Here is a 25,112-nt window from a genome sequence, read left to right as displayed (position 1 = left end):
GCATCTAATAAAATATGTACTACTATTCCAGATTCATGCTTAAAAAAAGGTTTGGGATGAGGCATAGATAAATCAGCTCCTAAATACTTTGCCATTGAAAAATTAGATACCGTTCCATCAAATGTTAGAGTTCTAACTGGGACTCCAATTTTGTGCACTAATTCAATACATGTATTCACTAAGTTACCTTTTTCCGTTGACCCTATCCCATTTATAAGAAAGTAACCAACTGGTACTTTCCAATTAGAGTTTATAGCTACAAGCATAAAAACAAGAGCTTGAGTAGCTTTGGGAAGTCCATCACAACCATCAGTGCCAGTTCCATAATTTATATACCCCATCAATCTATCTCCTTTGTACGTTACATTTTCTTTGATGTGCATTTCATCTATTATTAGTCCACATATAAGTTGTTTTCCTTTACTTTTCATTTCTTTTAATTTAATTTCAACAGCATTCAGGGCTTCAGCCGTAAAACCTGGTTTACCATCAATACATGAATACCACTTTCGTAGGGTGCTAGGAGCTGGTAAGGAATTTTGAAAAGTTTCTCGTACAAAGTTGTAGGCATTCGGTGAATAAAAATGTAAAGTCAAGGCAAACGTACGTAAATCGGGGGAGTATGCACCACATTCATGGTTTAATTGTCTTTTTAGGAGAGCAGTTTCTGCATTTGGTAGGCATTCCTAAACAGAGATTTATAAATGTAATTAAAAAAGAAGAAATAATTGTTGATATAACTAATTTTTTATTAATTGTAAAATTCACATTAAATTCATCTACCAATAATAAAAGCTAAATAAAACAAATTAGAATACAAATATAAATACTTAACACAAGTATTAGTAATAAACATACACATTGTAGTATAAATACCAAAGAATTTATTCATACCTGCAAAAATGAAAATACAAACATAAATACATAACACAAGTATTAGTAGTAAACATACACATTGTAGTATAAATACCAAAGAATTTATTCATACCTGCAAAAATGAAAATACAAACATAAATACATAACACAAGTATTAGTAGTAAACATACACATTGTAGTATAAATACCAAAGAATTTATTCATACCTTCAGAAATGAAAAGCAATTTTCATTAATTTTATTTTCATTTTTAAGATGATCAATCAGCTGTTCAAAATTTGAAATTTTTTGCTGTAAACTATAATTTTGTACTCTTAGTTTTTTGATAGTTGATACATGTTTTTCACTGGACTTTTTAGCAGCATATAATAATTTCCGTCGACTATTTGGACTTTCTAAGTCATCTATGCTTTTGAAATCCCCAACATAATACTTACGTTTCCTAAAAGTAACAGAAAATAAAAACAAAAATAAATGTATTAAAAAAAAAAAAATGGAACATGCCTTGGTTGAGGAGGAGTTATAAATGCAGGAGTTAACTCAACAGCAGGAGGTGGCAATTTTTCATTTGCAATGTTGACTTCTGCTAAAATAAAAATGTTAGATCATACAATTTATACAACTACAAAGTAAGTAATTATTATTTTTGAGGTATATATTATTTACTTGTTATGTTTTGAGACAACTTTAATGTGGAGTCTAAAGCAGGTTTACTTGGCAAATGTTTCTCAAATACTAAAGACAATTTGATAAAATAAAATTTAATTAATACAACACATAGTATATAGTTAAATATTAAAAAATTATTAAATTACACTGCGTATCTATGGTAAGTTCTTGAGCAGTTGATGAACTTAACTCTGGAGACATTGAGCTAGTAGCTGAAATTGTCATATGTTTGATAAGTTTGAAACATTTGTAATATAGTAAAAATATAAAATAATGATTACTTACATTCAATATTAAGAACCATATTATTATCTTCATATACTTCAATGACTTCAATCATAGATGAAACTAGTATAAAATTATATAATTTATGTTTATTTACAAATTGAATTTATATTCTAAGTAATAAACTGTAATATATACCTAACTAATAATAATAATACATAGGTATGTAAATACTTACAGTTCATAAAAACGCTAGGTATGGCAGTTTTTTTTAAAACTTTTTGATTATTAACTAAACTTAAAGTATAATCAGACTCTAAAAAATGCATGCTACATATTTTAGAGTGAGTTGTAGCATTAAAGTCTGGTTGGTGTTGTTGAATAGCTTTCACCCATTTCTCCATCATACATAATGATCTAGGAATACTGTAAAAAACAGGTTGTATAAATTAAATTTTTCACACTTTTTATGTGGATTCTTAATTAAGAATATCAAGTAGGTACTGTATCTTATATACTTTATTTGATAAATACCTAGTAAATAATTTTAAAATAAATACTTACCCATGCATTTTTAGGTTTTCTGTTTTTTGAGTGCTTTCTCTGCAAGTTTTTAATGAACATTTGAAAACCATTTTTTCTACTTCGACTTAATATAAAATGAAAAATAATAAATATATAAAATGAAATAAATGAATACAAATATTTATAAATAATAATTATTATTATTTATTTGTCTATGATAAAACCATTTTAAATTGATAACTGTGTTTTTGACTCCATGAAATTATATCATATCTTCCATGATACCTAAGTTATGTCTTGTCTCTTTCTATTGATGTTAACTATTGACTTCTCTCTCTACTAGCAGTCCATATCATAATATGTCTATGGTTTTGATGATGTACAATTTGTACGTGCTAAATTTTCTTATCAATACTAGTCTATTGTTATCATAGTTATCAAAATTAAAAGTAGTGTTTGAAGTTTCAAAACATGTCAACACGGTTTGTTAAGAGTGTCTTAAAGTTAAGTCATTATGAATCTATTAATGTAAATCAATATAGAACAATCTAATAATTTTTAACTTATTTATTTTAGATTAATTTTTTTTTATTATAATGCATGTTTAATGAAAATTATAATCTTAACTTCATAATGTCCATTAAAGGTGTTTTAAAAAAGAAATTCAACATAAAAAATCCAATTATTTCGATGAAAAGGAAAAAAGACAAAATTAAAACTATTATAACTGAAACATCAGTCGATACTTATCATAAACTTGATATTGATGGAATAAAAAGTACAACTACTGAAACACCATTAAAGCTTGGAAATGTTGGTCTTTGTACAAACATTGATACAAATGAAACAAGAGAATCAATGAAAATTAAAAAAAAACGCAAATCTATTGACACAAATAATGAAGTTGATCCTACTAAAAAGAAGAAGGTAACTTTTGCAGATAATGTAGTTAGTAGAGATAAATCTACAGCTGGTAAAATGAAAAAGTTAAGTTTGAACAAAAAGAAAAAAAAGGATTATATAAGCAAGTTGAAGGCGAAAAAAAAAAAACTAAAAAATGCCAAAATATGTGAAAGAATAGCCTTTGCTAATGGCATGTCGAGACAAGAACGTGCTTGTGAATATTTAATTCAATGGAAAAATGACCGCTGTAATTGGAAGTTTAAAAAAATTAATCAACTTTGGTTGATTAAAAATACTTATGATTTAACATTGGTAAGTGTTTAATGTATAAAATAATTATTTTAGTCTCATGTTTTTAAAGTTTTTATAAAAATTTAAGAAAACATTTTTTTTATTAACCTGTATTATTACAGACATTTTCAATTACATATAATTTTACATATAGATCTATGAATTAAATTTTAACTTAATTATTATTATTTCAAGAAAAAGTATAAATTAATAAATCATATTAACTTTGTTTTAGATATCCAAGGAGAATTTTGAGATTTTAGTTGAATACCTTCAAACGATTGAAGGTAAGAGCCGTAATTTAATTCTTGAATGTGCCAACAACATTATCGCAGAGTTTTCTGCTTCAAATTATGAAGAACAAGAATTAAATTTATCTCAGACAAATAAATATCAACGTGCAAGGACTATCATTCAAATGTTAAGTTAACAAATTAATACTTGAGAAAATTGTATTTTTTTTATTTCCTATTCATTTTGTATTATTTAAATACACAAATTCAACATCATAAATGTAATTGAATCTAAGTAAAGTACCGTTAGTACTACAATAATAACAATTTAATAATAATTGATCTTCACAAATAATCAAAATTAATATTAGAATAAATAACCAACTAATAGATACCTCAAAAATGGAGATTTATGAAAATCACAGAATTTGTACAAAAACAAACTTAAATATTAATTTGTGTTTATCAATTTTTTATTCCAAGTATGTTTGTGACAAACTAATATTTATCATTAATCTTTTTGTACAAACTAATAGATTTTATAAATAATTATTGTGCTAAAAAAAAAAATTAAAATAGACTAAAAATCTGAAACAAAAGCCATATGAATTATAGATTTAATATAGGTATACATTGTGATATTGCAGTTAGAAGAGTTTACTTCTAAAACACTAATTATTGTATAAAATAGCTCGAGTATGTATATATAAAGGGTTTAAAGCCTGTAATCAACAAACTTGTAAACATTTTTCATATTTATACTGAACATAAAAATATATTATGTCAGTGGCGTAACTAAGAAAAAATTTTGGGGGGGCAAAATAATTTATTAACCATGATCATAATCCTAAGCTCCCTGTTTTAAATATATTTGTATTGTATGTATTTTATACACTATACATAATACCTGAAAAACATATTAAAAATGTAAGTAATACTCACTGCTTTGGGCGTCTGTAGTCTTAAATTTTAATGATATGATATTGAATAATGTCAACTGATGTAGAAATTAATATTATAAATTTAATAATATCCCAATTAGTTACTTTCCCAACGACGTGCCGACTCTGATTGAGTTAGTGGAATCAAGGCCATATCTTTGGGATAAAACGGTCAATGAGTCAATAAACAGTCAATAAAGACAAAAATCTAAAAAAAAAAAACAATGGGGAGAAGTGTATATGTATCTTGAAAAAAATTTAAAGATAAAATGCCTAAGGAACAACTAGAAATTGGTAATATTATTTTTTTTAGTTTTAATATTATTAAAAATGTGTTTATTGAATGTTAAGATAAATGTTTCAAGAATGCTTCTATTATATTTTGTTAATTTGCTATGGTAGAGGTCCAGCTGGACATGTAAAATATTTCGCCTATTGGTCACGTGCATTATTTGCACTTCTGCCTCCTCTATTACGAACTGGTACATGTTGCAATTCTATAAGCCCCTGATTTCCGTTGATAACGAGTTCTTCAAAATAAAATCCATCATTTTGACGAACAATATTGAGTAAAACAACACACGCTTATATAATATCTTTTGCAAACTTTTTAGAAACATTCAATGATCTGTGCATAATCCTCCATTTATTTGTTAATATGTCGAATGCACATTCTACATACCTCCTCGCTTGAGTCAAGCGATAATTAAATACACGTTTGTCAACACTTTTATTTATTTCCTCCATATGGCAAGAGTAAGTGTTCCGACAATACGAATGCTTCGTCACCTATTAGCACGTATAGTAAAATATCATTAGGTAGTGATTATCGGTTCAGCATCTGGTATATTTAACTTTTTTTGTTCTAAGTTTCCAAAAAATAGTTTCTTTAATTATTGCAGAGTCTAAATCTTTACCAAAAGTTCCAATATCGACGTATATAAATTTATAATTTGAATCGACAATTGCCATCAGTATAATAGAAAAATTATTTTTGTGTTAAGATTCATAGACCCAATATTTGGAAACTTTTGAACCCGAATATGTTTTCTATCAATTGTATCTATGCAGTGAGGAAATTGGGAATTTTTTTGGAAACCATTTGCAACAGATTTCCACATATCTTTATCTGGCATTGGAAGAAAATCATTTTTAAAAATATTCTACAGCTGAAAGCAAATTTCTCAGACAACCTTTCTGATAGTGCTTATTCCTAGTTTAAAACTGTATTGTAGGTCTATGAACGTAATTCCAGAAGCTAAATATCTGTATAATATGGAAGTATATAAATTATTAAAACTAATTTATTATTATATTAATATTTATCAAATAAATTCAAAAATAGGAAACCCGATTGAGTTAAAAATAATAAATCGTTATTTATGAAATATTAAATGGAAAATATTATTTTTATAGGAAATATGATCCTAACTAAATGGCAACATATAAGGGATGCTTTTTTTTTTAAATTTAAAGTTTCTTTTAAAAGTTATACAAAAAGATGATACGGAATCTAGTATAAGTGAAAATGATTTAACCGTGGATAAAGGGCTGTATGACATAAGCGCCAAAATTAATATTTTATATAAGTAGGTAGTTATTTAAAAATTGTTATATCTTAAAAATTATTTTATATATTATATTAATATTATTAAATTGATTGATTTTTTAATCCCACTCTTTTCACGTATTCTGTACGATTTATTTCACCATCCTGATATTTCTTCCATTTAACAGTTATTTCTTTGTGAGATATTTTTAATTTATTGATACGAGGAGAGTTCATAAATAAATATGTTCCGCTTTGTAATTTTAATAATACATCAATTACTATATTAATGAGTATATTATTATGAGCCACATAAAATTGATCTTTTAAATGTCGATGATATGATTCAGCTGCATTTGTAGTTCGTATAACCTCATTATCCGGAATTTCCGTCCAAATTAATATCTGTTATTTAACCGAGGCTCACAGGTACCTACGATTTTGGCGCTTTCGTACGATACGATTTTTTTTCTTATCTCATTTTGGCGCTTATGTATTTCACCGGGATAAAGATATCGATTCCTTACCTGAAAATGATCTAACAGAGGAAATATCTCCTAGAATAAATAAATCCAAAAAAAAACTAGAATGTAATAAACGTCAACTTAATGATGAGTCTGAAAGGGAAATTATTAAAGTTTTAAAGTCTAGTGAAAAACTTCCCGATGAAGATGAGTCATTTTTTAGTTCTGTTTTGCCATCGCGATGGCAACTGATGCATGGTTAGAAAAATGTCGGATGATGACAAATTCGAATTTCGTTTGGGAGTACTAAATCTTATTCAAAGTATAAAAAGACGTAAACTTCAAAATCCACAAGCACTGACCAATTTTAATTACTCAAGTTTTTCGAAAAACTCAACACCTGCAATTTCTTAAGATCATCCACAGACCGAAACTCAAATTAACTATGACACCCAAAGAAATACTTATTCTATGCAGACAGAACAGGCAAATTGCTCATCGTATTTTTCTAATTTCGAAGGTACAAATTAAACAATTTATTTTAATTTTTGTTAAATTAGAAGAAGTAATTTTATTTTTAGTTTATAATAGATTTTGTAATTAAATTAATTAAATAGTTTGAAATAATACATATATTATAAAGTTTGAATTAAAAAAAAATTATTATTTGTGGTAATTTATTAATGTCATAAGTGATATTTTATATTTACCTCTGTGTTACAGCTAACATCTCTTTTGATGGAACATATAAGCACATTTGTGTATCATTTCGACGAATGACATCAGATAGTTTGTCTAGTATTAAGGTAAAAGTAGAAAAGCTCATGCGGAAATAATTAAAAAATTTTCGTTCATCATCAATAAGTTTTTCAAATAATGTATAAAAAGCACCTTCTACGTATCTTGCTGTTAAAATAGGGTGCACCCAAAAAGTCCTCTTGCATTTTTTTTTGATAATAATTCACGTTTTTGTTTAATGTGTAATACAGCTGAGAGAGCGATTTTCTTTTTAGAATTCATTTTTAATTGTTAAACACTAGAAATAGTAAGATATTACTGATGGATACAATTCCAATAACCTTAATAATTTTATTTTTATTTTTTATGGGACCGATAATTTTGACTAATGTGCAAAATAGATCCAATATTATTACTGTCACCAATATCGTCCGATATTATTGGAATGTGTACATCGCTGTGTGATCGCTCGGTTGAGCTTTGCTCGCTCTCGCCACCAATCCGTCGACCGAGTCCGACGTCTTTTATTTTACATGTATCGCCCTCTACTACGCCATTTTGTTCTTTTTTGTATACTTATTTCATATTTCTGTTCCGTCGAACGATTTATTTGTTAATTATTACTCCGTCGAGTTCTTTATTTATTTTACTACACATTTTCATATATAACACCGCCTTGGTGTACCTTATTACGACTATCCTTCTGTGAATCATTTGTGGTAAGTGGTTCACATCAACCACACACGTCGACCCCCACAAAACTATTGATTGTAATAAAGGTTGTGAGACGGGATGGTCTTAAAGGCCCAATAAACCATAAGAAAAAGAAGAAGATAGTAATAAAGGGGACAATTTTTATTTTTTTTTATTTATATTTTGATTTTTTGAAAAAACGTGGCAAAAAAATTTAGCCACAAATACCTATTTTTATATATTTTTTTAAATTTTATATTTTAAAATTTTCAATGCCTATATACATTGTACCTTAATAAATTGTTTTTGAATAAATATGTAGTATAAATAATAAATCGGAACTCGATCCAAAACATACGTGCGTCTTCAGTGTCTATTATTTTCTGTCGTAAAACCACAAATGTTACGATTTTAAATAGTGAGTTATAGTGTTAAATGCACAAAATCAAACCGGAATACAGATTCATAACACGCTGGAGTTTCACAAATTCTCCAGCCGACTATTTCGAAAATTTGGGTAATTTTAATTAGATATATAGCGATAATTATACAATAATTATACAGTTTTATCTATCGACTGCACGAGCAAATCGGCAGCTGTCGATAAGATGACAAGTGTGTAATGAACCGATATATTAACAAAAATACATCTACTTACGTAAATAAAATAAACATATCTAAATCATTACCAAATGATACCCGCAATAGCACCACTTATTCATCTCGTAATCAAAGTGACTCAAGCGGCGTTTTCAATAATCAATCTGACGATTCTGAATTTCAAACCAAAACAAACAAATCAAAACGTAATTTATCTTTAACAAGTCCAAGCATAAATAAAAAGAATAAAATTGCCTTTACCTCTCCTAACAAATACGCTTCTCTTGCCACTAATGATGTCAACGACACCACAATCAATGATATAGATATCGATAACGAACAAATAACACAATCTCAATCATCACCGCCAATTTTTGCCCGTGGAAATTTCAATTTCATTGAATTAAAAACAGAACTGATAGATTTAATTAAATCCCAAAATTTTTTCTTTAAATGTTCTGTAAAAAATTTAAAAATTTAAACAAATAACTCCGACTCAATTAGAGCAGTAATTGGTCACTTTAAAGAAAGGCAAATTGAATATCACACATACCATCTTCATGAAAATAAATCATTCTGTGTGGTAATTCGAAACCTTCATCCATCTACCAATGCAAATGAAATAGGAATTGCCATCGAAGAAATCGGCTTTACTGTACGACAAGTATCTAACGTATTACATAAAATCACAAAACAACACCTGCCAATATTTTTCATAGATCTCGAACCAGCCAAAATCAATCATGAAATTTTTCAACTAAAATCATTACTACATACTAAAATCAAAATAGAAGAACCGTTTAAGCGCCGAAACATCATTCAATGTATGATTTGCCAGGAATATGGCCATTCCAAACGTTATTGCGCCCACCCTGCTAGATGTGTCCGTTGCGCCGGTAATCATCTAACAAACCAATGTACGAAGTCCACTGATCTTCCACCTACTTGCGCCCTATGCGGAGAAGCTACCCTGCAAATTACAGAGGTTACACAGTCCACAAAGACCTTCAACAAATGTATCTCAACAATAGTAAAAACAAGATTTATTCAAAAAACATTGTTAAACAACCACTAATGTTAATCAGGAAGAAGCCCCTAGTCAGGAAACTTCTGTAATCGCTCCTAATTTAAAAAACAACAAAATATTCTCAAATCTCCCACAAAGTCATACAGCTGAGACATATTCCAAAAAAACAGCTCCTTCTCAACACCAATCACATCAAAATACGGCTGCATCCGAATTGCGTGCGTGGTTTTTTCGAGACACAGCCGAATTGCGTGCGTGGTTTCTTCATGACAGAACTGAATTGCATGCGCATATTTTATTTAAAGACAACCGGGTTTCACCGAGCTGGATGTGTCAGCCGGAGAATCATTTATCTGTATCTAATATGATAGCTATATATGGGTATTACAAATATATTTCAATTTGTAGAAATCTTGAAAAATGTACAAACCGATGTTTATGTCAAAATTCGTAGCTCAAATGTAACAAAAAAACGATGGGAGGTATAAGAAAAAGAAGATTATATTAATGACATTATGCATCAATTTCAAAATAAAATGTTAACTCGTTTGGAATTTATTGAAAAGGTGGTGTACAAAAATTTGCCAGTTGTGTTTTAAGTTTGAATACAAAACTCAAAATATATATATAAACAAACCTATTTTTTTTTATTTTTTATTTTTTCTTATTTTTATAATATTTAGACTGTAATTTTAAATTACATTTTTTGCTACTCATATAAAATATTTAAATATAATCGTTTTTACGAGATACCTAATAATTTTATTGTATTATCACTTGAATTAATATTGTTTTAATAATTTGTATTCGAAGAATAAATGTATTCTTTAATTATTTAGTGTAACTCATTGGTTCATTTAAAGGTGAGAAAAAAAAATTGTCCGCAAAATGTGTGATCTGGCACACCGTGCGCCATCAACACTGTATCTCGCACGCAACTCGGCTCTGTCACAAAAAAACCGCGCACGCAACTCAACCCCGTTTTGAAAAAACTACGCACGCAATTCGACCCAGAAAACGATTTTCGCACGCAACTCGGAACCGCCGCAAAATACTCATCCTGATAATAATATAAATCAACTTTCATTATTCTTAACAGAATTTAAACAAATAATCAACCCTCTAATAGTATTATTGACCACTGTCATAAATAAAATCTTATTAATTAAAAAATGACTAATTGTACAAATTTAAGTTCTCTCAAAATCCTTTTATGGAATTCAAATGGTATAAAACAACATGAACCCGAATTTCTTAATTCACTAATTGAAAATAAAATAGATATAGCTCTAATATCAGAAACTCATTACACATCGAATTCTAAATACTTTTTCCCTGGATATAAATTACTAGAGCTGACCATCCTGACGGAACCGCTTACGCCGGCTCAGCTATAATTATATCATTCAATATACACTACCAACCACTCCCCTTAATCTTCAACTATGTATCAGTTATACAAGCAACAAATATTCAAATAAAAACACCCTTCCTAATAATATAAAAGATCTTATTACCTTAAAACGTAGAGCTCGCGCTCATTGGCAACTAAATAGATATCCATCTGATAAAAATGTGTATAATCACTTGTCTAACATGATTAAAAAATTTATAAAAGAAAACAAATCCGAGTTCTTCCTTTCAAAATATCAAAAATTAAATACAAAAGATAGATCCTTATGGAAAACTACAAAAAATTTAATAGGAATTAAAGACCAAATTCCACCTTTGATCAAACCAAATGGTAATTTAGCTGTATCTGATCTAGATAAAGCAGACCTTTTTGGGGAACACTTGGCTAAAATATTTTCATCTCACGATGATATTATTACAATTTCTGAGGACACAAAAATTATAGAAAACTATCTAGATAGTCATTTTCCTGTTCCACTACCAGCAAAACATACAACTCCTAATGCAATAAAAAATATTATATTAAAATTAAAAGAAGGTAAATCACCTGGCTACGATCTGATTTTAAATAAAATGTTAAAGCACCTCCCAAATAAAACTATACTACTAATAATCTATATTTTTAATTCCATGCTAAGACTAAGTTACTATTCCCTTATTTGGAAGTTTTCTACAATAATTTGGTCCACAAGCCAAATAAACCCAAACACATAACATCTTCATACAGACCCATCAGTCTTCTTCCTCCAATCGCCAAACTTTTCGAAAAAACCCTTCTTCTAAGAATTAGACCAATTTTAAGTTCAAACTCAATAATACCAAACACACAATTTGGATTTAGATCGAAACACTCAACTATTCAACAAATTTATAGGTTAAGTGACCTTATAGCCACCTCATTTGAAAAAAAAAACAGTATTGTCCCGGTGTTTTTCTCGATGTGTCTCAAGCGTTCGATCGTGTATGGCACCCGGGCCTTCTTTTTAAATCAAAGTCGTTTTTACCCGCATCATATTACTTAATAATCCGTTCTTTCCTAGAAAATCGCACTTTTCAAGTCCGACACGATGACTCACTTTCTTCATACTATCCTATAACTGCTGGTGTCCCACAGGGAAGCGATATCTCTCCAGACTTATTTAATATATTCACTTCTGACATCCCTTATTCAAATAACACCATGCTAGCCACATATGCAGATGATACGGCGATACTAGCATCCGACGATGATCCCAACACAGCGGCCAATTCACTTCAAAATCATTTAAACGAAATTGAACTTTGGGCGTCAACAGGGAAAATAAAAAAAATACAGAAAAATCGATCACGGTACTATTTACGTTGCGCAAAGAAAATATTCCCCTCCTTTATTTTCAGGGCTCTCCTATTCCAACATCAAACCAAGTTAAATACTTTGGTATAGTGTTTGACAAAAGGCTAACTTGGGACCCACACCTCAAATCCAAGTGTAAAATACTTAACAGACGTCTCCACCTGCTCCGACCCTTATTAAAATCAAAAATGTCCATCAAAACAAAAATAATTGTATATAAATCTCTTCTGAGACCTATTTGGGCATACGGAGTTTAAATTTGGGGAGGCGCTAAGCCTTCTCAAACTCGCACTATTCAGGCATTTCAATCCATCTCACTTCGTGCCATTACCTCAGCACCATGGTATGTATCAAATAATTCCCTACATAACGATCTCAAAATAGAAACAATAGACCAATCAACAAAAAAACTCTATTCAAATTTTCACAGAAAACACCACCATTCCCATTCTAATCCTATAATCTCCCGTCTTTCTACCATCAATCTTCCTGACAACCCGATCCGTCGACTAAACCGTAAATGGTGTCGAGATCTTCTCTAAAAAAAAAAAAAACTACAATACAATACATACGTATTTAAACGTCTAAACTTCGTCACAGAGGGTTCTATCTCTGGATGGCCTCCATCCACTGCCTTTGTTTTTTTTTTTTCATTTTTATCATTTATATTCATTTTTATATCATTTTTTCATTTTACTAAATTTATAAAAATATGATTCGATTCGATATCGGTATCGAATGAATTCCGATATTGGGATACAACATCGAGAAAATCGGAACGATATCAATACACAATATTATATCTTTGCCCAACACTAATTAATACATATTATTACATATCTGTCGATTTATTCCAAATAGCAATTACTCTATGGATTTATCTACACATAATTGATTGAACTTAGAAACGTTTTTATCATAAAAATAATAATTATCAACCAAAAATCTTATTTACAACTTCATGTTTATAAACAAATATTTACAATAACTGATGATGCGTCATAGACAAAGTAAATTCTTATTTTCTTTGTCGACTAACGATAACGTGTTTTTTGTAGTTATAATTTCTCATTTTTATTAAACTGAAATTGTCGGTCCATAAAAACTAGGTATTTGTCGGTTTTGATTAAAACCTAAATTACAATGTTGTACTTAGAAGATTATTTAGAAAGTAAGTTAATTTTAAAAATTAAAAGATAATAGGTCTAAGGTGTGATATTACAGTTGTTATTATTGTCTTTAGATATTGAACATTTACCGCAAGAGATGAGAAATCGCTTCACTGAAATGAGAGAAATGGACTTACAAGTTGAAAGTATGTATTTTATTGTACATCAAATATATATATATATATCATAATTATTTAATACATTTATTAATAAGTTAAGAGTTTATTCTTTGGAGGTAACTAGACCTGAATCATTGGAGATGTTATTATTAAAAATAACTTGTTAAACTAATAATCTTTTTTTATTGACTATACAATTTTAGATTTTTTCTAAAATAATACTAAAATTGATAAAAAACAGGCAAGAACAATAAAAAAGTCATTGTTGTTATATATCTAAATATATTTCAGATTCCATGGACTGCATAAAAAAAAATATTGATACATTATTTTTAAAAGCTGACAGTATGAATCCAGGAGAATTAGAAGCTAATTTTAAAGCAATTATGAAAGAAGGAGAAAAATCTGTTGAACAATCTGGTAAATTTTTTATGAAATAATTTTAGAGTTTATACTATTTAAATGTATTGTCTTCAGAGGAAAAAGTTCAATTAGCAAATCATATGCATGAACTTATGACAAAATATATGAGACGATTAGATCATGAATTACATAAATTTAAAATGGAACTAGAAGCAGATAACAGTGGAATTACTGGACTTATTGAAAAAAGTAAATATTGAATTCATTATTTCTTTCTTTTTTTTTATATCATAACTTTTTTTAATAACATTTTAAAAATAATATTTTCTTTTAAAAATCTTAATTTTCAATTGTTTAATTTTTTAGGAAGCTTAGATTCAGAACAAAGTAATATTACAAATCAAAAAGAAAATAAGTATCAATTGAACCGATGCCTTTTTGGAGGTATGATTTCATACTAATTAAGTTGTTTTTTATAAGGTACCTGCTATCCTTCCCATATCTTAATTCCTGAAGATTACTTAATATATGTATTAGAAATAAATATTTATTACAAATTTTTCAAAAATATATGCCTGATTTATATTTCTTTAAATAGAATAAGAGGCTGTATCAATAATTATAAAATGTAATAGTTTCATACATTTTCATCTCATAATTTTTCATTCCTCATTTAATTAAATGATATGTTTTTGACAAAAAATGTAATTTTAATTCTTTTTACCTTTTTGTGTATTTATTGTGAAGAACATACATTTAATTTTTTATCCTTACCTAATAAAAAATTTCAATGTAATTATTTTGATTTATATATATTATAGAAATTTTTATTTATTTATTGTAGACAAGCAAGATGCCTTAAATAATGTTGGCAGTTCGAAACAAAAGTCAACATCAACAGCTTCAAATTCTGCTAGTAGTGGTGATGTAGCATCTCCATCACAACGTGATGCAAGTCCCACAAACTCTCGAATGGTTCCATCTTCATTAGCTTATACATTAGGACATATGGGAGCTGGTAGCCCTGCAATTGCTGCAGCAGCTTCTCAAGCTATTGTTGCTACTCAACAGGTAACATTTTTAATAACTAAACATTGCATATTATATGTCCATTATTCATAAAAAATGTAATTTAGAATTGTGGGGAGGGGGGTGTGAATTGAGATGCATGCAACGTAGCACAGTGTAGGGCAATGCAATATAGTTTTCTGTAATCTATTAGTTAAATCAGGACATATTAGGATGCATGGCAGGTTAGAGCAGTACCGTACCTACGTGAACTTAATTCACACAACTTATTGTGAATGTGTCACATAGTTGAACTAAATTAATGGTGACATAGAAAGAACGTTGTAATATACGCTGACATAGGTAGCGTAGGTTTTCTTACATTGCGGGGCGCTACGTTTCCTGCATTCCAATTTGTGCCCAGTCTTACTATTACCATAGATTAAATATACATAGATAGCTCATACCATGTTAAAATTCGGCAACATATATACGGGTATTTTGGACTCCGGCGATTAATACAAATGGACTCTGATAGGGTCGTTAGTAGTATTACAACTTGCTTATGTGTAATAGGTACGTATTTTATAACTAAATATCATTCAACTGTTGATACTATTTACTATTTATTAATAATTCACTTATCTACTACTTATTCATGACCACGACTCTTAATTTTGTTTTCTTGAAATTAAACAAATTAAACCTAAAAATAATATGTTTAGGATAAATGTCTGTATTTCGACATAAAAATAATAATGTACTTGTTAAACACTTTTTAAATTATATCTGATTTATTATGCTTAATAAATGTGCATTGTAAAATTTTTAATACTTTTCATCAAAATATTACTTCTTTTTTTTTAAAAAAAAAAATCAGTTTTAGAAACAATTTATGCGCATTTTTTGAATGCAGAAGCATATTTTGTGATTTTTTTAGTGTATGTATATAAATACGGCTATAATTAGTGATTAAATATTTTATAAAATAATCCTACATTTTTTATTTCAAATTGAATTACAAATTTATTTGTTTTTTTTTTCAGAATTACTACGCATAATTTAATATATACCTACCTATAATCTATAAAGCTATTGTATTGTATTGGTATTTTTTAGTTTGTATTAAACTATTAATTTTTACAGGTTATATTTCTGATTAATTAAATATTTTTTTAAAAAAAAAAAAATAATATCTTCTGATCCATGCATCAAATCTAAAACAATAATTTAATAAATAAATTACATTTTTGTTATTATTTTTTAAAATATACTGTCAATTTCAATAATTATACATTTCAACCATGTGAAAAGCAATTAAATATTTCACTGATAATACACATTTTATAATATAAAATACATTCATCTAATTTTTTATTAAATTATGAATCTCACTTTTAACAATATTGAAAATATTTCTTTTGCAGTAGTCTAATACTTAGTATTATTGTTATTATTGAAGTTTGGAACTATAGGAATTACTATTAAAAACTAGTTGTAATGAATGACACATAAATACATAAACATAATATAAAGTATCAAATTTATTGTTGAAAATAAAAAATAATAATGTAATTAAATTAAATACAAATAATTTTTACTTCTTATAACTGTTATATATAAAATATTAATAGGTAACTATTACTTTTTGAAAGGTTTAAAAATCTTTTAAACCTATACATAAATAAAAAATTAAATGATTATGTAAAATATATACTACAATGTAATAAAAATATTATAAATACAATTAACTCCAATCCATTGCTGAAAATTAAAAATACATTTAGCTATTATTATTAGTTTACTTGTTTATAGTTTAAAATATAAAAACTTATACATTTTTTAAAATTTTTAATTTATTTTGCGTAGATATACTGGAATGACCTTTAAAATGTTTAGAAGTCCCATTGAAATGTCTTAATAATTTACAATAAATTATTTTTTGAACAATAAAATCAAAATGTTATTCATAGTTTTTATTAAAATTTAAAGTAGAAAATAATTTATTTTTAATTTGTATTTGAAATGTGGAGTATTATTATTGTCTATGGTGAGAGTTAAGTTCTATGTTATCTTTCAAATATATTTGAGCTGAAGTACCAAACTATATAAAAATGTCTGAGGGCTTTTGTAAACTAAATTTTTCAGGATCGATACTTTCAAATTGTTTGTATAAGATTAAATATTCTCTATCATTGAAAAAAAAGGTCATTATTTTTAAGTATTATTAATTAACATTTGGGATATTTAAACTGATCAAAAAATGTTTTAGCGAAATATGTATTTGAACAGTATTCCAAGGTTATTTTTTGCTCATAATCATCAAAAAAACATTGTAAATTAAAATCTTCGGAAGATGATGCAATTGAGTTCGAACACTCTGAATCTGAATTGAACAAATTATTAGAAGTGGTGGTAGGTTGTATACTATTTTGTGAATTTAAGTCCAATAAATTATAGTCATAATCAGTTTTACAATTTGAAAAATCAGTTGCTTTCATGAAGTTGTGTGTAGCTTGAAATTAAAAGAGGTTCTAAAAGTACTAGCAGTTGGATTTCTATTAAACCCGCCACGTTGACGAAAAATTGAAAAAGTATTTTCTATTAAATCTTGATTTAAACGACTTGTAAGAAAATATTTAAATCCTAAAGTTTGTTGTTGCATATATAGAATACTAATAGAATTTATTGTCCACACCATAGCATTGAAACAAGGAACAACTTAGCATACATTTTTACAGGTTGAAACAACTCTAATTTTTCACACCACTCTTTGGATTGCAATAAAAAATTATATACTTGGAGTTTATCTGTGTTTAAAGCACAAGAATAAAAATTAGGACTAAATAATGTTTTTCTGCTAAGAAAATCGAATAAATTATTTAATTTTTCAATAAACTCTGAGGTTGCAGAAGCAGTTTCAGATTTAATTTGGCCTGTAGTGATATAACTTTTTTAAAACACTTGATACTGTATTACTAAAAACTTGAGTGAGTTTACAGTTCATCTTTTGAAATGGGCCAGGATTTATGTGGCTATTGGTTAATTTTAAAAGAGCTCTACTAGTATTACTGGATTTATCAATATTATATGCTAATTTTATGTCTGAAAATGAAACTTCTTTGCCTTTAAACTTAAAATTGTATTTTAAAAAATTGTTTCGGAAATTTTTAAAAATGTGTGGTACATCAAAAATAGAAAATATATTTTGTCCTTTAATTTCAATGACTGGGTGGTCTTTAGTGAACTCTAATTATTTTAAAACTGAGTAATTATTACTTCCTTGATCACAAACTATTGTCACCGGATTAAAACCTAAATCCATACATTTTTCTATGATGTCTTTTATTAAATCTTTTAAGATTGAACTATTCATTGAAGAACCTGTTAAAAAATAAGCTAGAGGTAACTCCCATTTACTATATAATCCTCAAATCATAAAAACCATAGCCTGAGATGCTAATTTTTTAGTTCTACCTCTGTGCCCTAAATCTTCAAAGCCTTCTACCATGTCGAGATATTTTGAATATTCTAAAAATGATTTTATTTTTATTTCATCAAAAATAATTGAACAATATTTCTCTTCATTTGACATCGTTTCTAATTTATTTTTTATTTGTTTAAGCCGAAGACTATTAAAACCAGGACAAAATTTAGAATATCCTAGCCACCTACGAATTGTTGACTCACTTGGTAAAATTATTTGTTGTTTTTTTCTGAGAAATGTTTAAGTTGTTGAAGATTTATAGTATAAATTAATAGCAAAATTTTTTTCGGATAGTTTCCACGGTAATTTTGAATTATGTTTACGGAACATCTGCATTTCCGCAAATACTTTAGAGCCTAAACTTGAAAATGTTATGTTACTTTTTAATTTATGTTTAATTTTCAATTTTTTCTTCAATTTACTTATAGTAGATAATTTATTTTTTAACAATACATTTTTTTTTCGAATTTGATCTTTCAATTTATTATTTAATGTTGTTGGATTAGTTTCGGTGGGAAATAATATTATTCCTGATTTATTTAAATTTTTATTTGTATTGACAGGGGAAGGTATATCAATAAATGATTGAATCATTAAATGGGTTGATGATGAACACTCATTACTCAAATTTACTGAAGACTGTGTTTTATTTAAAATAGCAGGTGAATAATTTAGTGTTATTTGGGGTCCTTTATTATACGTTTTTGTTGGAATTTTAACATGTAAATCTGGAGATTCAAAAAAGTCATATTTAAATGGAATTGTAGTGAATGGAAGTCTTTGTTGTAAATTTATGTTATTAAAATCTGATGGGTTAAAATGTAAACTATATACATGCCGGTTATTTAATTGCTCAAAAGTCATATCGGCCAATTTAATATTCCCTATAAGAATAAAAAAAAACAAAGGTTTTAGTATCTAACTTTTATAATCAAGTTGATTAAACCATAATTTTAAGTACATAATCAAATTTTGTAATAAAAAAAAATCACGTAGGTAAATAAATATCAATATGTAACTACGTAACTATATACGTAACTACGAAATTGAATTTTAAAATAATTTTAGTAAACAATTAAAAAAGGATGGAAACTAATTAAAAATCTACAAAAAATCAGACAATTTTAACAAAAAAAAACTTAGAAAAATCGAAAATTTAAATTGTCTATAATTAGGTTAAAAAAGTCAAAATATTTAAAAAATAACCATGTATAGAAAACGCTAATATAAACATTTAGAGAAAATAACAAGTATTTGCTGTTTTTCGTTTTTGAGCGAGAGCATTATTAAAAAAAAAATAAACACCAGTGTAAAATCAATTCATTCATTACTCCTTTCGGAATATCATAAAATATCTAATCACAATTAAAAGTTATTTACAATTATTTAATTGAAAATTAACAAACCTGATTGTTTCTCCCATTCTTTAGCCCGGATTGGGTCTTTGGGAAAACGGAAAAGTTTTAAATTACTGTCAGTTTTCTGAGTTTGCCACAGTTGAAAAACATACATTTATTGCCTTTTGTAGCCATTTTAAAATATTAAAATTATTAAATTACTGTACTATTTTACTATAGATATCGTATCGTACTGTTTCCCAAAATATTTTACGTGTTTGAAATATAATAATTCATATACACCATAAAGTATTCATATCGAAAATTCGACTGATAAGTATCTATTTTCAAATTAAACTAATGAACAGATATCAAAATAATAAACAACGTTTGCGTTCTATTTTTGTATACCGAAAACGTCAAACATGCCCGCCCGCATGCATCAAAATCACCTCTATTCACTATCTTATGTCCAAATAAACAAACCATCTATTTTATTAGAAATATTTTACAAATAAACGATTGACGCTACGGTCGTCGCTATCTGTTGAGACATCGTTAAACTAAATAAGTTGGTTTCCATATCGCCTATACCCATAGTCTATCTATGTATATTTAATCTATGCTATTGCATATTTTTTTAGGCTTAATTAATTTAATAAATGTTACAATTAAATTTGCTGTATCTACAAACATTTATTTGTGATTTACAATTTGTCCATAATCCAAATTTTTGTCTTAGGTTGAACAAAAAAGTTATTTGTTGTACAATTATGAAATCTTAAGTTATATATTGTATTTAATTGTTTTTAATAAGCATTAGGAAAAAAAATTGAAGTTAACTAAGTACAGTTCAAAATTATTTTTTGAATTTGATGGTATTACATTGTTATTAAATTTAAAATAACTATATTTCATTACTAAGGTAAACTAGTATGACATATTTATTCTTCATTATCTATAATATATTCATATATCATATCATATCATATATATATGTATGAGTGTTTTTATCTAACTTGAATCATTTTTTAAATTTTAATTCTAAATTATAACTCTTATAGCTGTCCCAAGGCCGTAGAACGGCTAGTCTTAAAGCATCTCTTGAAGCAATCAATTCCGGAGCTACATTGACTGGCCAAATGAGCTCTACTTCTGGTGTACTACCATCAGAATTACCTATTAGTAAAGAATTGGCAGGTGTTGCACATCTAGTCAATCCAAATATAGATGGAACAAGAAAACATAGAAGGTAATCAAACAAAAACCGCTTATATAAAATTTAAAATTTAAATTATTCTTATTTGTGTTACTAATTTTTAGACGAGGAGGTACTCAAAATTCACAATTGTCAACTGAAGAGGATGTGGATGAACCAATTGATCCAAATGAACCTCGTTATTGCATATGTAATCAAGTTGCTTATGGTACAATGGTTGCTTGTGATAATAAAGGGGTAATTAGAAAATAATTATTTATTTATTGATACATATAAATGTATATATTTAAATGGCTTATGAATTCTGTTTTAGTGTCCATATGAATGGTATCATTGTGAATGTGTTGGTATTACAGACCCACCAAAAGGTAAATGGTATTGTCCTCAGTGTATTACTACAATGAAGAGTCGAAGATCACGAAAAACTACATGAATATACATGAATAGAGATACACAAATCTTGAAAACTGTAAATGTATACTATTATTTATATTAGTTTTTAATTTAATATTTCCCAATATTTTATTTATTTTTTCTATAGAAAATATTAGTGTATTACTACAATGAAGAGTCAAAGATCACGAAAAATTACACAATTAGAAAAATACAAATCTTGAAAATTGTAAATGTATACTATTGTGTATATTAGTTTTTAATTTAATATAATTGATCCCGATATTTTTAATTTTTTTCTTTAGAAAATATTAGATTATGAACACAATATAATATAAAACATTTATGTTATTAATATATTTTGTAAATAAAGCAACATAAAAATGTATATTCAGAGACATTTTTTTATTTATTTAATCATGAAAAATTCAAATAATGTTTAATCTTCAACTCTTTTCAAAAAAATGATTATATATATACAAAAATCTACATTACATTGGTTAAAATTTAATTAATAATTGAAAATCTTGATAAAGTTAATATTTTCAGTATGAACATAATTTAAGATTGAGAAGCATTGTCATGTCCTATATTTATTTATTTAATATAAACGGACATGAGTCCTAAAACATAATAATATTAACATTGTGGTGAAAAATAATACATGATACAACAAGTTATAGTTTTTACTTAATAAGAGGTTGAATATAATAATAAAACTTAAAATTAAATGTAGAATACAGTTAAAAATAATAATACAATTTAAAATATAATGAAAGATAAAAGTATTACCTGCAGCCATAAGAAGGTTAGCAGGAGAGTTCAAGATATAATTTTTATTTAAAAAAAGTGGACAAAAAGGTTTTAGATCTCTAGTATTAAGGCTATTAATTATTAATTTTAAAACGGATTAAAGAGAGTATTTTAGGACAGTCAATTGAACCTAATATCAGTACACTATATCAGAACAAGTACACATTTGATGCTATAGTCATGTACTCAATCTTGTAATTAGAAATGCAATCAAAAGTCTAATTGCAATAGCTAATTTTTTTTCTTTAATCCATTCTTGTGCTGTTTTTTTTGAAGAATCATACCAACGAATGAATATATGGAAAGAAATTAGTGAAAAAGATGAGTATAATAATCACAAACGATTACAATCAATAGGTGAAACAAGATAGACAGCTAAACAAACAGCATTAAAAAGAATATTTGGTTCATATAATAGTACTGATGACAATGGAATGTTGACTAATCTTATAATTACTTTAACAAAAATTAAACAAAAACCAAATTTAAACCCAGATATAAGATCAAAAGCCAGTAATTTTATTTCATATTTTCTAAAATATGAAACTATTTTAATAGCTCATATGTATATGAAAATATTTCAAATCACAGGACCATTATCAAAATATTTACAATCAAGTAAATTAGATCTTTTAAAATGTCAGCAAATAGTAACAAATGCTTTAGTAAGTCTTAAAAATATCCAACGTAGTATGGAAGATATAAAAGTTAGTGATAAGTATATAATGAATATTAATAATGAAATTGTAACTATGGCTGATTGTTTTAATTTAACTGTTGAAGAAATTCAGACAAAATTTCAAATTAAAAGAATATCTAAGAAAAAGAAAATATTTAATTATGAAAAAAGAAGATCTTACTGCTACCAATGTTACCCCTAAAAAAAAATTTACAACTGAAGTATATAATATAGTATTAGATACAATTATAAATAGCATGACTACTAGATTTGTAAATAATAATTCATTATATTTTGACCTATCACTTTTATCTCTAAACAATTTCCCTCTTAATTATGTACCTGAAAATGCGTTTTTAACATTGGCTAAAAAATTAAAACCATTTTTAAAATGTGATGATGGAGAGAATCTTAAAGAAATAAGAAATCAACTCTCAGATGAACTATTGAATTTCAGCAAATTGTGGAAGTATTTGAAAAACTCTCTAGAAGATGAATATCATGTCCATAGTTTATCAAATGATATGAATGATGAAGATGAAAATCAAGAAGAGGAAGACTTTGAAAATCAATTAAAACCTTGCAACTCTATAGAGTACAAATATATTTGTAAAAATTTGTTGTTACAGATTACTAGTTAAGTACAACTTATTTTCTAATGCATACAGCTTATAAATATCTGTTAACGCTACCAGTTATTCAAGTATCCTGTGAGAGATCTTTTTCCATATTGAAGTACATAAAAAGTAGACTACGGAATTCAATGACTAATGAACATCTAGAAGAATTTATGCTAATGTCAATTGAAAAATCAATACTCATAGAATTGGATAACGATGTCATTACTAATGAGAGGCAGTAAAAGTAATTTACTAAGCAAATTGTTATTGTAAAATATTATTTAATAAATTTCTTAAAACAAGAAGCTTAAGTGTTTTTATAATCTACAAAAAAAAAAAAAAATTTCTATAGTAGTGATATATTTGTGTAAATATAAAATAATAACTGTGTTCAGTTATAAGATTACTTAGAGGGAGTTTTTTGGTTCAAATACTTGATATTATAATGAATAAACATTTTTATGGTTGATACTACCTATTTTACAATAGAAGCTAGGAAGAATATAAAATGTGTATGATAATAAATTGATAATACCTTCTACCAATATGTAGGCTAAATAAATTGTTTTATGCTTTACCCAATCAAAAAATGGTTAGCACACATCTAACAATAAGACAATATATGATAAGAAATTAAATTTGAAAAAAATGGCCTGAAATAAATTTATGTGGCCTGAAAATATCTGTTTGCCCGGTAAGAATTGTTGAGCCACTCTGCCCCTGGAAAGGATGAATTAGTTTATATTTCTTATGAATATTGATATACCTAATAATAAAAACAAATTTCTTTATAAGTTTCTAAAGTAGGTTGAATTTTTAATATTCTTTTTACAAAAAAAAAGGCATTTAGGTACAGGGGTGGATAGAGGGAAGGTCCAAGGAAGTCAAGTTATCCACACTTAGTATTTGTAGACAAAATAAAACTCTTGAAGACTTCTTTTATTTTTTAAGGGTGCTGATTACATTATCAAGTTAAAATTAGACTGGGACAAGAATGCTCCAGTTACCATACTAAATGATGCCACTGGAAGTGGTATAATTTTAGTTTTTTGTAGAGTAGGACAGTCGGCCAGGCCAAAGCCGCAAGGTCATTTTACCAAAATGCTAACTAATATGGGGAGAGGGGAACGTCAAAACAGTCCAAAAATATAATTTATACTTTGTACATAATTACCCGTAGTGGCGGATTGAGACAATTGATATTAGGAGTGCATATATTAATTCAGACCACACACCTACATTTTAAACATTACCATTACCACCAAGGACACCTGTAGGGGGGAGAGGGACCAAGCGCCCCTCGCTATTTTTTGGCCACTATAAAAGAAAAAAATCTGAGGAGGGGAAATAAACAAATAATCAGTATATTATATTAGTTATATTTTCGAATGGTTATTATGTAAGTTTTTACATTCATCCCATAATA

The 25,112-nt window shown here is 27.2% G+C and overlaps 3 protein-coding genes across 4 annotated transcripts; 2 read left to right on the top strand and 1 right to left on the bottom strand.

Annotated features, from left to right (window-relative positions):
• Window positions 1-882: 882 nt before the first annotated feature.
• Window positions 883-2,459, bottom strand: LOC112685319 (THAP domain-containing protein 1-like). 2 transcript variants are annotated; one of them, XM_025557160.1, is made up of 8 exons: window positions 2,334-2,459; window positions 2,008-2,195; window positions 1,830-1,892; window positions 1,691-1,756; window positions 1,542-1,610; window positions 1,380-1,461; window positions 1,083-1,317; window positions 968-988 (listed from the first exon to the last, which is right to left on the bottom strand). In XM_025557160.1, exons 1-8 carry the CDS (start codon window positions 2,402-2,404, stop codon window positions 983-985), a joined length of 780 nt encoding a protein of 259 aa, XP_025412945.1. In that variant the 5' UTR covers window positions 2,405-2,459; the 3' UTR covers window positions 968-982. The 2 variants fall into 2 exon arrangements, with proteins under 2 accessions (XP_025412947.1, XP_025412945.1); XM_025557162.1 differs by having other exon boundaries at window positions 883-1,317; window positions 1,380-1,458.
• Window positions 2,460-2,774: 315 nt separating this feature from the next.
• Window positions 2,775-4,001, top strand: LOC112685318 (uncharacterized protein C7orf50 homolog). The gene is made up of 2 exons (XM_025557159.1): window positions 2,775-3,509; window positions 3,724-4,001. The coding sequence occupies exons 1-2, from the start codon at window positions 2,895-2,897 to the stop codon at window positions 3,916-3,918; spliced, it is 810 nt and encodes a 269-aa protein (XP_025412944.1). The 5' UTR covers window positions 2,775-2,894; the 3' UTR covers window positions 3,919-4,001.
• A 9,621-nt stretch (window positions 4,002-13,622) lies between these two features.
• Window positions 13,623-21,650, top strand: LOC112685337 (inhibitor of growth protein 3-like). Its single transcript, XM_025557187.1, has 9 exons — window positions 13,623-13,650; window positions 13,723-13,794; window positions 14,059-14,187; window positions 14,245-14,379; window positions 14,497-14,574; window positions 14,975-15,201; window positions 21,027-21,214; window positions 21,286-21,418; window positions 21,495-21,650. Exons 1-9 carry the CDS (start codon window positions 13,623-13,625, stop codon window positions 21,612-21,614), a joined length of 1,110 nt encoding a protein of 369 aa, XP_025412972.1. The 3' UTR covers window positions 21,615-21,650.
• Window positions 21,651-25,112: the final 3,462 nt, after the last annotated feature.

The sequence above is a fragment of the Sipha flava genome, unplaced genomic scaffold (assembly GCF_003268045.1).
Source record: "Sipha flava isolate LNK unplaced genomic scaffold, YSA_version1 273_pilon_pilon, whole genome shotgun sequence".
Lineage (NCBI taxonomy): Eukaryota > Metazoa > Arthropoda > Insecta > Hemiptera > Aphididae > Sipha > Sipha flava.
The sequence above is the reverse complement of the archived record's forward strand: the minus strand, read 5'-3'. Positions and strand labels throughout refer to the sequence as shown.

What these genes read in the sequence shown, in the direction of transcription:
- LOC112685319 (XM_025557160.1), bottom strand. Translation starts at nt 2,404, where the DNA reads ATGGTTTTCAAATGTTCATTAAAAACTTGCAGAGAAAGCACTCAAAAA. An exon ending in ACCTAGCGTTTTTATGAACT is followed by an intron (nt 1,893 to 2,007) that starts GTAAGTATTTAC and finishes ATTTTATACTAG; the next exon opens with TTTCATCTATGATTGAAGTC. An exon ending in GTTGTCTCAAAACATAACAA is followed by an intron (nt 1,462 to 1,541) that starts GTAAATAATATA and finishes TTTTTATTTTAG; the next exon opens with CAGAAGTCAACATTGCAAAT.
- LOC112685337 (XM_025557187.1), top strand. Translation starts at nt 13,623, where the DNA reads ATGTTGTACTTAGAAGATTATTTAGAAA. An exon ending in CTTAGAAGATTATTTAGAAA is followed by an intron (nt 13,651 to 13,722) that starts GTAAGTTAATTT and finishes TATTGTCTTTAG; the next exon opens with ATATTGAACATTTACCGCAA. An exon ending in GAACCGATGCCTTTTTGGAG is followed by an intron (nt 14,575 to 14,974) that starts GTATGATTTCAT and finishes TATTTATTGTAG; the next exon opens with ACAAGCAAGATGCCTTAAAT.
- LOC112685318 (XM_025557159.1), top strand. Translation starts at nt 2,895, where the DNA reads ATGTTTAATGAAAATTATAATCTTAACTTCATAATGTCCATTAAAGGT. An exon ending in ATACTTATGATTTAACATTG is followed by an intron (nt 3,510 to 3,723) that starts GTAAGTGTTTAA and finishes ACTTTGTTTTAG; the next exon opens with ATATCCAAGGAGAATTTTGA.